This window comes from Neltuma alba, unplaced genomic scaffold (assembly GCF_004799145.2).
Source record: "Neltuma alba isolate B1F8T4 unplaced genomic scaffold, ASM479914v2 tig00006194_pilon, whole genome shotgun sequence".
Lineage (NCBI taxonomy): Eukaryota > Viridiplantae > Streptophyta > Magnoliopsida > Fabales > Fabaceae > Neltuma > Neltuma alba.
This window is the reverse complement of record NW_021634383.1, coordinates 73421-87355: the sequence shown is the minus strand read 5'-3', so window position 1 is coordinate 87355 and position 13935 is coordinate 73421. Positions and strand designations below refer to the sequence as shown.

Sequence of the window (13935 nt, the reverse complement as noted above, 5' to 3'; positions counted from 1 at the left end):
CTAAGGTTAGTATCCATCGCTGCTGCATGCTAATTATTTTGCTTGTCTACTTAAAACTCGTGGTGTTAGCTGTTAAAGTGTTTCATTTTATTTAAAAGTCTTTGCCTCTGTGTTATATGGACTTGTGTATCTTCGTCTTGAATTTCTGATCCCCCCCCCCCCTGTTGTGGTCATTTCAGCACATATTGTATAGGCAGAAGGAACAGTTCAGTGACGGTGTTGGGTACAGCTGGATTGATGGCTTGAAGGAGCATGCCAACAACCTAGTATGTGTTTGGCTTAGGAAACTTTCTTGAGGTTCATTTTCTGATTTGCTGCTCGTTAGTAAAACTTTCTTGGCTATTTAATTCTAAACCTTTGTTCTCTTTTCATAATTGATCAGGTCACAGATGCAATGTTAATGAATGCAAGTTTTATTTATCCAGAAAACACTCCTACCACGAAAGAAGCATACTTCTACAGAACATTTTTGAGAAGTTCTTCCCTAAGGTGGACATGATTTTTTTTTTTTTGGGTAGATTTACCCAAAGTGCCATTGCTTACAAAATTTATACTCTGTCCAAACATTACCTCATCATCGTGTTCAACCATTGAAACAGAATGCTGCTAGGTCAACAGTTCCCGGAGGCCCTAGTGTGGCATGCAGTACCGCAAAAGCTGTGGAATGGACGCAGCGTGGTCAAAAAATCCTGACCCTTCTGGTCGGGCTGCACTTGGCGTTCATGAGGCAGCATACGAGGAAGCAAAAGTTGCCAAACCGATCAATGGCGCCCACTAAACTGCTTTTAGTGGACGTTGAGTTCTGTATATTTATTGGTTAATGAAAGTAGAGGAGACGTGTTGTTTCTAAATTACATTTGAGAACTCTACTTTGTAATAGGCATAAAGTTTATTTCTCTGAAGCATCTCTGTAATGTGGTCCCACTTGTGTTGGTGGTTGTTTTTCCTCAATCTAATGAACCGACCATCCACTGGCGTATAATAAATACGGAAATTCAGTCCTACGAAGTAATCTTATATTTACAGCTTGAGTACATATTTACACATTATACAATGCTGTATTGATAACGTAGTTGGGTGATAAAATTTGTCCTGTTATCTGTCAAAATAGCCTCCCTTACAACGTATAGATTGTCAGGATTCTGAATCAGCATGATATATATACAGAAGCTGCAAGGCATTAAATGTTGGCTCAGATGTATATCTAGGTTAACACCATCGACAGATTCCAGGTGCCTCGGCTCTGCTCAATGCTAAAACTTCTTCATACTTGGAACCATATACAAAGCCCCACAGCTGCATGGATGAAGAAGTACTCAATAATATTCTATTTGAGCAAATGTTTAATTGAAGTGTGCCTCTACTTGACATGATCTCAGATAATAAAGATAGAAAGATGAGTGGATAGTGGTCAATGATTTAGACCTTGATATAACCCCAAAGAAAACAAAGTGCGACTGTGTGTGTGTGTGTGTGAGAGAGAGAGAGAGAGAGATTTTTTAAGTGCCTCTACCTCTACTTCCTTAACTTCAAAGTCCTGAGAATGAGCAAGGCAAGGATTGCCATAAGTTTCAGAGACTGAGCTCGACCCGTTCAATCTGAAGTAGATGTAAGAGAAATTAAAGAGTGTGTACGGTAAAAAATTTGACGAAACTAAAAAATTTCATAATGTCAGGCCAGAATTCTTACAGATCACCATCCAAATAGAGGGCAAAATGACCTCCCCCGCCAAGGGCTAGAAAGTCAGAGGAGCATAGTGTGAAATAGCGGTTTATCCCTGAAAAAATTGAGGTTACTCTGAGCATAGCTAGTTTGTGGCCAAGAAAAACAGAACATAGTTAGTCCATAGCAACTTAGGAGTCCCAAACCAGGGCATAGCTAAGCTTGTATACAGGTGTCTGTGGTTGTTTATAATGCAGTAGTGTCACATTTATTGCATTTTATGGAAATTGGTTCCATTTCTCCAAACTCAATGTCTCCAAAAAGGAAAACAAAAAACAAAAAAGAAAAACAGCTGATCCAACCTAAAAAACCCATAAATTTGTCAAGGCACCAGGGCAGTCTGATCAACCCTTAAAACCAGCCAACATAAAAATAGACTAAACTGGTCACACTTGCTGGTACGTCCTATTATTTCCTACCTGCCTCACCTTGCCCTGAAATTTATTAAAAAAATACTACGTCCGTCCTAAATATAAGATTCACTTTGTAGTGCAAATTACACTACAGAGTAGATTTTTATATTTAGGACCAAAAATAGTAACATTTATTTTTTTTTTTTTTTTTGCTACATAGTAATATTTATATTCTAATAGAAAATGTTTCAACTCAATCTATTTGTCCATATATTGTCAATACTTTAGTTAGAAAACAGCCCTCTTTAATCTCAAATCTCAATCATACCACTGATAAGTCCCAAACTCCAACCATCAAAAATTGAATTTTACCAAAATCCAGCCCGAACTCTGGTCAAACATCAACTTACCCAATACCAAAAGAGAAAAAGAACTCAACACACACGAGACCAAATAGTATATGTTTTATAATACCTCAGTCTAATCTCGAGGTAGAACAACTACCGAAGTGCACCAAGATTCTGAGACCAAATTAATCTCTGGTTTTATTTGCTCGTGAAAGAGTATAATCATATGCTGCCCCGGGGGGGGGGAGCCTATCATTTTATAAATCAGGAAGTCAATACCTGTTGGGCGATATATAGTAGGATGGCCAGAGGCGTTTGTGAAGACAAAAGTATTACTTGTTCCCTGTTACAAAATCTAATCTTAGCAATATAAAACAAATGATAATACTATACAACAGTATAACATAGTCAGTAGGCTAAACAGTCAGATAATGACCTGATATTTTTTGTTTGATGGCTTAAGTGGTGCTTCAACCAAGCCACCAAAAACTGCACCTTTACGATCTCCAACAACCTGGAGACAGTAAGATAATCTTAACGCAAGTGAAGAACTTATCCTTACAATTTAAAGGGCGGTACAATGCAATATCTTAGTTGACATACAAAATAACAAATAGTGTATTAATCTGTACCAAACACTGCATTTCACAGGTCAAATTACAAAAGGTAGAATGACTTTAAATTACAGTACGGACATTTACACCAGAGAGCTTACAAGCACAGGAAGTTAACAAATACGATAAACTACCGCATACTACTCATAACCATGTTCACAAACTATTCAGTGACAGCTAAACAACAATGAAACGTGACTGTTGGAATAGTTGGTAACAATGTAAGGTTCAACTCAGATAAATATCCACCCGAAGTGATCAAGATCAAGAATGGGAAATGACATATAAATTGTGGTATATGATAAAATCAACATAAAACAACATGAGATATTATCAAAAGCAAAAAATCAGATATCAAGATAATTATGACATCAAATATCATGACTTCTTTATATTTATCACTTAAGCTGTGAAGTAAGAGAACTCTACTTAAGTGAACAGAGATTACATAGTATATTCCTGTTCCACAATGACCACAGTAAAGAAAGCCTCAAAACAGGAACTCATCATTTTATCCATTAATTAGCCCATCAACTGTAAAAATAAAATATCAAAATAATTATGGTACAAAAATATTACACATTTATATTTGTCACCCATTGTCAAGAAAGAGAACTCTATTTAAGTAATCAGAAACTTCTAAGTCTACTTTTTCTTATTTGATTCATCATTTTATTCGTAATTAATTTGATTTTTTTTATTTATTCTATATATTCTTCTATTTTATTCTAATATTTATTGTATTTTATTCTATTATTCGTATTCGATTTTTATTATTATTTTGATTTTCCATTTTTGTGATTTCTTTTTTTTATTTCTTATTGATATTCTTAATTTTTTTCAATATTAATTTAATTAATTAATATTTTTTATTAATTAAATATTAAATTAATTCATTTTTGGCAAACAGAAACTGCTAAGTTAGCATGTCCTGCAAGAATCTCAACAGGCAACGCTTCTAAAACCAAGCTTGTCCTCGAATCAAATCTGCAACTAATGGATGCTGGCGTGAAGGTATGGTAGTGAATGACAGTTCAAATGTTTAAATAATTCCAACAAATAACATTTGCATATGAGGCAAGAATTGACTACGATGCAGGACTTCTGTTTGATGCTCAATTAGTGGATATAACCCAGTCTAAGTAAATATCGCACTGTCCACTCAGAACGTGTGTTTCATTTCTAAAGTTAAGCAAAATTAACTAGTACTCAGGGTTTATATTGCTCAAGCCTCAAGGGCAACTAAACCGTACCAGCAAACTTAAGCCAGGCCAAAGCATGCTTCTCCTGTACAGTGTCAAAAGCGACATCCCATGCCTCTGTGTACTGCAGGAAATGACGAACGGTGATAAAAAGGCTTCGTAAACATTACTTTTTGATATAAAGGTTGCTGAAATTAAGCATAGAAAGAGTTTCATATGCGCCAAATAAATTTTGCATCCTTATATACCTGTATAGTAGCATCCATTTCCTCCCATGAATAAGAGCAGGAAGAGAAGCATAAAGAATATTTCTCATTTTCTCTGAAAGGAGCGCTGAAGGTTCAGAAGCTTCTGGTAGATCAATCAAAGATGTATGTTCCTCCTCAGGCTTAATATGCCTCATCTCAACACCAGATAATCCGGAACCATGCCCATCATCCAATTTCATTTCAGTCTCATCCTTCCGCTCTTGAGAGCGGAATCCTGTGATTCTTGCAGCTTGGTTGATAGCTCTACCAACAGATTGCTTACCCCTGGAAAACAAACTTCTCTTTCCAGTATTTTCCTTCATAGCTGAGTCTGATGGCGGCATATCAGTTCGACTTCTAGTGTCATTTTGCCCATCTGGGTTTACATTATCTCTAGAATCTGAAGAAGACAAGAACGAGTAGAGGAATGCAGAGAAGGATGAAGTATCAGGCCCATCAGTTAATTTCTCGCCACCATCTCGATTAGTTGACTCCGAATCAGACACATTTGATATATCCCTCCTTCCTAAGGAAAAAATAGCCAGACGAATTTTAGCAGGAGATACTTCTTAATTACAGTTTAGAATTAACCTTCCGGATACAACTAAAAAATACATACTTGAAGAAAGAGAAAAGTAAGGATACAGCCTATAGAAAAAATTGTATTGCAAGATGTACAAAGCTAATTAAAGGGCTAATTGACAAACGGAATCGATATGCCTTATCTATAACTCAATATAGGGTAAGGCGGAAAAGACGAAAGCCAAGGAAAAGCAACTTCCATTACCAATATAGGCCGTATACGCCATCTAAATTTCCATAATCACAAACATGTAACAAAAAGATCAAATGAAACAGAAAGGAGTGAGGAAATTACACTATGCAAAAAGGTCGTAGAAAATGACTAATTTGGATAAAAGACTAATGAATTGATCGGGGAAGAAACAAGGAGATTCTTCAAAATAAATGGGATAAGAATTAGAGAGAAAATGGAACGCAAGAACTTACAGAAGGAGGAGGAGGGGCTTTAGAGGGTTTGTCAGAGATCGGATTGAGTAGGACAGTGGTGAGATCCGATACAAAGTGAGCTGTTTTGCTTCGCAGAGATTGCTTTCGTCCCATTTCTACATACAGAAGATGCTATGAGTTTCTACTCAGAATCTTCTATCGCAAGCACACCGTCTTTGGACAAAAATTCTTATGTTTTTATCTTCCATTTCTGCTGCCTTGATGCATTTGATGACAAATTAGAAATGTCTCCCCCGCTTACCATTCTTTGTACTATCTACTTCGCCTATGTGAGAGAGAGGATTGTTGAAGTTGTGACCCGGTCCCCAGCTTCGATCAGGACTTGCAGCTGCGAATAGTCGGTTCGGTTTGTCAGCCGGATTAAGTGGGTTGTCTGATTCGCCCAGTGAACTCAGAATTTTCGTAAAAAAAAAAATTAAGGCCAATTATTCGATATTTTTTATTGTAAAGAAAAGCTTCAAGAAACTTTGCAAAATAATTTCTAGAAAACATTGCATTTATGTTTCAAAAAGTAATAAATACAATGGGGAAATGAAATATATCAAACACTAAATAATGTAAAGGCAGTAAACGTTAAAAATTGCATTCCATTTTATTATGTAATAAATTATTACCCCGTCCTAATTATAAGACTCCGTTTATAAATTACAAATAGGATTTTATAATTAGAACTGGAGATAGTAACATATAATATAAAAATTTTAACCATGCTCAAAAAAATATAAAAATTTTAACAATAAGAACTAGTTATAACTCGTGACACTTTAATTAGAAAAAAAAGTATAAAGTATAAATAAAGGCTTATTTGGATTTATAGCAAAAAAAGTAGTTTATTTTCAATTTAACTTTTAAAAAAAATTGAGATAGTGTGATTTATGTTTGGAGGAATTACAATCAAATCCCACAAAAGAGAAATAATTACCAAAAGATTTCAATAACAATATCAACAATTTATAACGACAAATCCTATAATGAGAATGACAACCTCTGGAACTTATTTTTTTAATTGTTTTTCTTGCTTGGGACCTCATTTTAATTCTCCCTTTTCGTTTAGATTGACTTTTATAAATAAATTGGTTTATAAGAGTAAGTTGTTTAGATTATAATTGAATAAGCAATTTTAATTAGTAAAATTATCAAAATGAATATAACTTTTATTAAATAATGAAAAATAAAAAATTATCAATTTACATGTTCCTTCTATTCTAAATATAAGACTCATTTTGTAATGTAAATTACACTACAAAATGAGTTTTATATTTAAGAACGAAAGAGCAATATATAATTTTAAATTATTTATAAGCTTTCACTGATCTTATTTATAAGTTTCAAATTTGAGGAGGAGCGTAATGTATTTTATATATTTCAACTTAGATTTGTATTAATGTTTCATGTGGATTTTTTTTTCAAATCTTGGGCATAATTATTTATTATCTTTGCTGTACTCTCTCTTATTATACTTTTCTATACATTTTTTAAATTTTTTCTTATTAATTACAAGGATATATTTGTAAATAAAAATATATTTCTAACTTCATTATTACTTTCAGCTAATTTTAAATAATTTTTGGTTATCATAAATTAGTTATTTGAGGCTGGTCAAAAAAAAGTTACTCCTTTTATCTTATTTATAAGTCACTTCTAATATGTTTCACACAAACCAAGAAAAATCTTAAACTTCCTTAATTCTCATTTAAAATTCAACAACTTTCTAACTTTATCCCTATTTAATATACATTATACTTTATATAAACAAAATCAACACAATAATAAATGAAAGATAAAATTATACATCTATATAAAAAAATTCTCTCAGTGCCCTATAAATAGGACAAGAGGAGTATTTAAGACTTATAATAAAAATAGGAAGAAGTAGTAAATTTCTTAAAAGTAGGATTTAGCTCCTTTTTTTTTTTTAACTTCTTTCTCCATGTTTCAAAAGCCAAAAGTCATAAGTCATAAACACTAAGGATATATTTGGATTAACGTTGGGTAAAAATTGACTTCTAGTCTAATTGACTTTATAACTGAAGTTAGAGTGAAAATCAGTTAGTGTAATACGATTTATGTTTAGATAGGTGCTTATAAAAAGTCAGTTAAAAAAGTTACAAGTTGTTTAGATGATTAATAGAAAAGTTAGTTTAGTTATAAAATGACTGAAAAGGATATGGATTTTATTGAATAGTAGTATTTGAAATTTTATATTTTTAATGTGATAATAGTTTAAAAAAATACGTAAAATTATTATGATAAAATATAAATAGTTTATTTGTGAAATTATAAAATAAAAATATTTGTTACGGAGAAAAATTTGAAAACACATTGTAGATAATTAATTAAATATACATAATAGACAAATATGAATATAAATTAAAATTTATTTGGTCTCTAATTAAAGTAAATGAAATCACATAACTAATTAGATCATAAGTTTTGCACAATTTTTCCATAAGTCAGTTAGAAAAGTTGATCCAGATTGCGTTGGATAAGTCAGTTAGAAAAGTTACTTTTTCTCATAAATCAGTTAGAAAAGAAATCACATCCAAACAATCTTCTGAGCCACAATAAGTCACAAATCTCAGTTTTACGCTTCCTCATGTGCTTTTACCTTCTGCAACGGCAATCTAAACGAGACCTAAATTTACGGAATGGCTTATAAGTAACTTTTCAAACTTGATTTACAAAATACGAGATAAATATGTGAGAGGAGTTTTCTCTCGACTTGCGTGAAATTACTTTTACAATTTTGATCCAAACAAGTCTTAAATTTCTGTTTATAGCTTATTGTAACTTTTTATATCAAATTCAAAATAACCCAAACACTACAATTTTATGGATAGCACATTTTCCCATCCAATGGCAAGTCTAGGATGCCTAAACTCCCTCACAAACAGACCAAAAAAGAAGTCAGCTTTATTAATCTCAAAAAACCACAATACAAACACCGTTATCCAAAACGAGGGGGCAAAAAAAAAAAAAAAAAGCCACTCAAAAAGCTTACACGCACAATCTAACACGCAGCTAAACCAGAAAAACAAAACTATACCTATAGCAGTCGAGAAAAAAATAACCAACTATTTATCTGTTAAAAAAAAACTGAAACAAATTATACGGATTATAACTATAACTATATAAGCCGAACAAACTAAGCTACTCCTCCGGTCCTTATTATAAGACCCAATTTAACTTTTTATTTAGTCCTAATTATAAGACCCAATCCATTTTTTCTATTATATTTATGCATTTTTTTCCAAGATAATCCTTCTAATAATGATAGTTTTAGCCAATATACTTAATTAGCAAGGATATTTTAGGAATCACAACACTTATTTATTATAAATAACCAACTTAACTTACTTCCTTAATCTCCTCAAATAAGTCAATTGGGTCTTATAATTAGGACCGGAGGAGTATATTCATTGGTATTTCCTGGTTCCTATTAAGAGCTAGTTAGATATTAAATTTGATTTTAAATATAATATCTCAATCCACCTTATTTTTAATATTTATTCATTTTACCCTTCAAATTATGTTTGGATATGTTAAGGAGTTTTTATAATCACGGGATAACTCAAATGCATACGATTAACAAAAGTATTTTAAAAAATTTATTTATTACAAATAACTAATTTAATTAATTTTTTTAATATTATCAAATTAGTTATCTAAAGACTAGAGGTGGTACAATTTGAAATCAGCAACCAAACACCCTCAGCCAATTCCACTTCGAATTCGTCCTTCTTCCACATTTGAGCTTCTTCCCTTTTCAGCAAAATCAGAAGCAACTTCCTCAGGCTTCCAGTTCTTCATATCATTAGCTAGAATCTTAGCCAAAAAGGGTGTTGATGAAGTTACCCACCCAATAGGGCACGCACACTCCTTGCCTACACTTTACAACAACCTTGTTCTTTCTTCTTGTCAGATTAGCATCAAGCTCTTTACTCACAGCTAACAGATTGCAATTCCCATCTATACCTCTCCATTCAGCGTTTTCAGTGAAATTTTTTTTTTCCTGCAACACCAAAACGCCTCTACACAGTCTGTTTCAATAAGAGCTCTCACAAATCTTCAGTACCTAACCAGAATAATAGTTTTAATTAAAACACATTAACCCAAGAAAATTAAAGAGATGTTGGATGAATCCATAATCTACAATGCAAAGATATTTACGACCTTAAAATAATTCCAAGTTCTGTTTTGAAGCATGTATCACTTTGAAGTGTTTGCTTTTTAAAAAGAAAAAAAAAAAAAAGAAAAGGGGGAAAAAAAAAAGCAGTGTCATTTTTAAACTGTGATTGGATATTTACGACCTTATCCGCATAGCTCGCGGTACTTGTATTTGTATTTTGGGGCTTCAAAATGAAATAAGGGAAAATGGAACCTCTAGTCCTTATAGTTTTAGGTAGTTTTGGTTCTAGTATCTGATGTTTAATATTTTTGAAGCAACTCCCTAAAAGTGTTTCTGTCTGCACCGTTACTCTCTCCACTTTCAAATACTACCTCTGATTCTTAATATAATAGTTAATTTAAATTTTAATTTGGTCTTAAATATAAGATTCTAATTCACTTTGTTTTTCAAATTTATTCATATTTTTTAAAATAATTTTTATAATAATTGTATATGTTAAAAATTTCATCAAATGATAGTTATAATTAATACACATGATAATAAAGGTATTCTATAAAAGACAATAATATACAAAACTAAAAACAATCTTTAGAAATAACTTCACAATCTTTACTATCTTATACTCAAATTAGTTAAACAGTTTTTACGTTAAGAACAAAAGATAGTATTGTTTTGAGGACTGATAGCTGGCACTAACGCTGTTAAATTTGCTGACGTGTCTAACGGCACCTACATAACCAACATTTCCCAGCTGACATGATGGAAGTCTTCAAGTTGTCAATTTTTTTTAATTAAAAAAAGTAATTGAAACAAGGGAAAATTTTAGTTAAGGACCACAGAAGACAATTTATATCAATCAAGGACCAAAACTTTATGAAATTTTACTGCAGGACCAAGGGACCAAATTGAAATTAAAATTTAGAGTGAGATTACAATAATACCCCTTCCTTTTTATTTTATTAAAAAATAAATATTAATTGAAGATACTATTCTGGCCACCAGAGGTCGGAGGTCCAACCACCGGCGCTCAGGTGGCCGCCGCCGGGAGTCTAGCCACTGGTGGCCAGAACAATAGCTCCAGCCGGCCTTCGGTGGCCGGAATTTTTTTGTTTAAAAACAAAGTGGCCAAGAGAGAGTTTGAACCCATGACCCCTTGGCACACCAAAAAATTTACAACTACCAAGCCATGCAACCCATTCAAACATAAGATGCAAATAAAAATACATATAACAAAACAAACGCAACTATTTGAGTGTAAGTGAACAAGTGAAATTAGACGATTTACAAGTGAAATTCAGCAATTTACAACAAAAATTAGGTAATCTAAAAATAACATAATAGAAGTCATAATCCCAAATGCAAGTGTTTAAGTGCAAATGAGCAAGTGAAATTTGAAGATTTACAACAAAAGTCTATGGATTTACAACCCAAATTTGGCAAACACAAGAGAATTCACAATCCAAAATGTAAGTGTTTGAGTGTAAATAAACAAGTGAAATTCGACGATTTACAAGTGGAATTCAGAAGTTTACAACAAAAATTAGGCAATTTACAAATAACATAATCGAAATCATAACCTCAAATGCAAGTGTTTAAATACAAATGAACAAGTGAAATTCTTTTGCAAATCTATAAACTTTTGTTGTAAATCTTCAAATTTTATTTGCTCATTTACACTTAAACACTTATATTTAGGATTGTGAGTTCTATTATGTTATTTGTGAATTTTCTAATTTTTATTGTAAATTGTCGAATTTCACTTGCAAATCCATAAACTTTTGTTGTAAATCTTCAAATTTCACTTGCTCATTTGTATTTAAACACTTGCATTTGGGGTTATGACTTCGATTATGTTATTTGTAAATTGCCTAATTTTTGTTGTAAATTGCTGAATTCCACTTGTAAATCGTCAAATTTCACTTGTTTATTTACACTCAAACACTTACATTTTGGGTCGTGAATTCTTTTGTGTTTGCCAAATTTGGGTTGTAAATCCATAAACTTTTGTAGTAAATCTTTAAATTTCACTTGCTCATTTGCACTTAAACACTTGTATTTGGGGTTATGACTTCAATTATGTTATTTGTAAATTGTCTAATTTTTACTGTAAATTGCTGAATTCCACTTGTAAATCGTCAAATTTCACTTGTTCACTTACACTCAAACAGTTACATTTTAAGTTGTGCATTCTCTTGTGTTTTCCAAATTTGGGTTGTAAATTCATAAACTTTTGTTGTAAATCTTCAAATTTTACTTGCTCATTTACACTTAAACACTTACATTTAAGATTATGACTTTTATGATGTTATTTGTAGATTGCCTAATTTTTGTTGTAAATTGCTGAATTCCACTTGTAAATCGTCTAATTTCACTTGTTCACTTATACTCAAACCGTTGCGTTTGTTTTGTTATATATACTTTTATTTGCATTTTATGTTTAAATGGGTAGCTTGGCTTGGTGGTTGTAAACTTTTTGGTATACTAAGGGGTTATGGGTTCAAACCCTCCTTTTGCCATCTTGTTTTAAACAAAAAAAAATTCTTACCACCGGAGCTACTGTTCCGGCCACCGATGGCCGAACCTTCGACCTCCAGTGGCCAGAATAGTATCTCCGGTTAATATTTATTTTTTAATAAAATAAAAAGGGAGGGGCATTTTGTAATCTCATTCTAAATTTTAATTTCAATTTAGTTCTTTGATCCTGCAATGAAATTTCAGAAAATTTTAATCCTGATTGATATAAATTGTCTTATGTGGTTCTTAACTGAAATTTTCCCTTGAAACAAGGTTACAGGGAAGGAGTTTGCTGAAACCATAACACCATTTCTTTGAAGCATCGTGAAGGTGTTGGCTATGAGGGGTTTGGCTTGGTTTGGGTGTTTTCTTTTGATTAAGCTTGACAATCCCTATTGCTGCAACTTTCATAGAGCGAAGATGATTAAGAAGTGCTAGTATTATGTTCAAGACTCGACCAATTTATTTATTGAAAACATCATTACAGATTGCCATTGTCAATACTGTTGAAAAGAAGTTCAAATGTGTAAGCAGCATCATAGCTGATAGGAAGAAAGAAAAGTTATATCTAAAGACTTGAGTTCAACAACATAATTACTCTGTTTTGGTACCACGAAACAGAGGTCAGCGAATTGAGTATCACTTTGTAATTGTTCCTGTTAGAATCAATCACGCTATCAAATTTAAAGTCAGAAAAATATGGTTCCATTTCAATCAGAATAATTCATCAATCACGTGATCCTTGCGAGAGGAGTCGTTATATTACAACATCAAGCCAACCACCTAATAGAATAAAAATATAGCAGCTCAGATTTCTCACCATTTTCTTAGATTTCTTGGAGGCTACCCAATTTGAATGAGAAGACGAGGAATAACAATGAATGTAGAAGAAGATGATGACCAGAGGGAACAAAGAAAATGAGGAGTGTTTATTGAGGGATCGAAGAACATGGGAGAAGATAAAGAAATTTAGAGGTCATTATTCAGTATAAGAAATTTTACAAACGAGAGGCAGAGGTAGCAGTATATTTTTTTATTAATTTATAGTTATGATGGATAAGTCATTGACGCATGGTGCAGCCGTAGAGGCCAGTGGGAGAAGATTCCTAGCTCGCGACATAACCTTTGAGAACACGGCTGGCCATGCGAAGCACCAAGTCGTCGCAGTCCAGGTAGGTGCCGACTTCACCGTCTTCTACCAGTGCGCCTTCCTCCCTCACCAGTTGTCCTCTAGGTCCACCGCAACCGTCAGTTCTTCATCAACCGCCTCCTTGCCGGCACCGTTTACTTCATCTTTGGCAACTCCGCTGCCCTATTCCAAGACTGCGAGAAGAACATGGTCATCGCACAGGGACGGGTTGACCCAGAACCAGAAAACCGGCATCGTGATCCAGAAGTGCCGTATCGGAGCAATGAAGAACCTGGAGGCAAATAAGGAGGACTTCAAGATCTCTCTGTCAGTTGTTTTTTTTTTTTTTCCCCTCAACTCATATTTTCATGTCAGTGGTACTGCCTAGCAGCCAAATATGAAAGTGGAGGGAACACTTGAGAGCGGAGGGAATAACGGCGCGGACGGACAAAACTTTTAAGGACTGATCCAAAAACATCAGGGGCTACCGTTCTTGAACCAAAACTGCCTAAAACTACAAGTACTATAGGTTTCATTTTCCCAAAAAATAAAACGCATTATGGGGAGGTTTCAGATCTGACCGTGAAAACCGTCGTGTGAGGCAAAAGGTTATATTTACGATCTTAAATAATTACATGCTGCCTAAGT

At 33.1% G+C, this 13935-nt stretch overlaps 2 protein-coding genes and 1 pseudogene across 2 annotated transcripts; 2 read left to right on the top strand and 1 right to left on the bottom strand.

The window, feature by feature from the left end:
• The first annotated feature begins 179 nt into the window (after window positions 1-179).
• On the top strand, window positions 180-1012 carry LOC114749848 (asparagine synthetase [glutamine-hydrolyzing] 2-like; annotated as a pseudogene).
• LOC114749847 (oxidation resistance protein 1-like) lies at window positions 995-5806 on the bottom strand. The gene is made up of 8 exons (XM_028938391.1): window positions 5491-5806; window positions 4487-5012; window positions 4290-4362; window positions 2859-2936; window positions 2702-2765; window positions 1690-1777; window positions 1514-1598; window positions 995-1296 (listed from the first exon to the last, which is right to left on the bottom strand). Exons 1-8 carry the CDS (start codon window positions 5606-5608, stop codon window positions 1210-1212), a joined length of 1119 nt encoding a protein of 372 aa, XP_028794224.1. The 5' UTR covers window positions 5609-5806; the 3' UTR covers window positions 995-1209.
• A 7404-nt stretch (window positions 5807-13210) lies between these two features.
• On the top strand, window positions 13211-13707 carry LOC114749846 (pectinesterase 2-like). Its single transcript, XM_028938390.1, has 2 exons — window positions 13211-13585; window positions 13663-13707. Exons 1-2 carry the CDS (start codon window positions 13211-13213, stop codon window positions 13705-13707), a joined length of 420 nt encoding a protein of 139 aa, XP_028794223.1.
• The last annotated feature ends 228 nt before the right edge of the window (window positions 13708-13935 follow it).

Bases quoted from the DNA above. Each gene is read 5' to 3' on its own strand.
- LOC114749847 (XM_028938391.1), bottom strand. From the start codon at position 5,608: ATGGGACGAAAGCAATCTCTGCGAAGCAAAACAGCTCACTTTGTATCG. The intron at 1,778-2,701 runs GTATTGACTTCC...CAATTTTTTCAG, and splicing joins TACTATATATCGCCCAACAG to GGATAAACCGCTATTTCACA. The intron at 1,599-1,689 runs GTAAGAATTCTG...CATCTACTTCAG, and splicing joins CTCTATTTGGATGGTGATCT to ATTGAACGGGTCGAGCTCAG.
- LOC114749846 (XM_028938390.1), top strand. From the start codon at position 13,211: ATGGATAAGTCATTGACGCATGGTGCAGCCGTAGAGGCCAGTGGGAGA. The intron at 13,586-13,662 runs GCAAATAAGGAG...TTTTCATGTCAG, and splicing joins GAGCAATGAAGAACCTGGAG to TGGTACTGCCTAGCAGCCAA.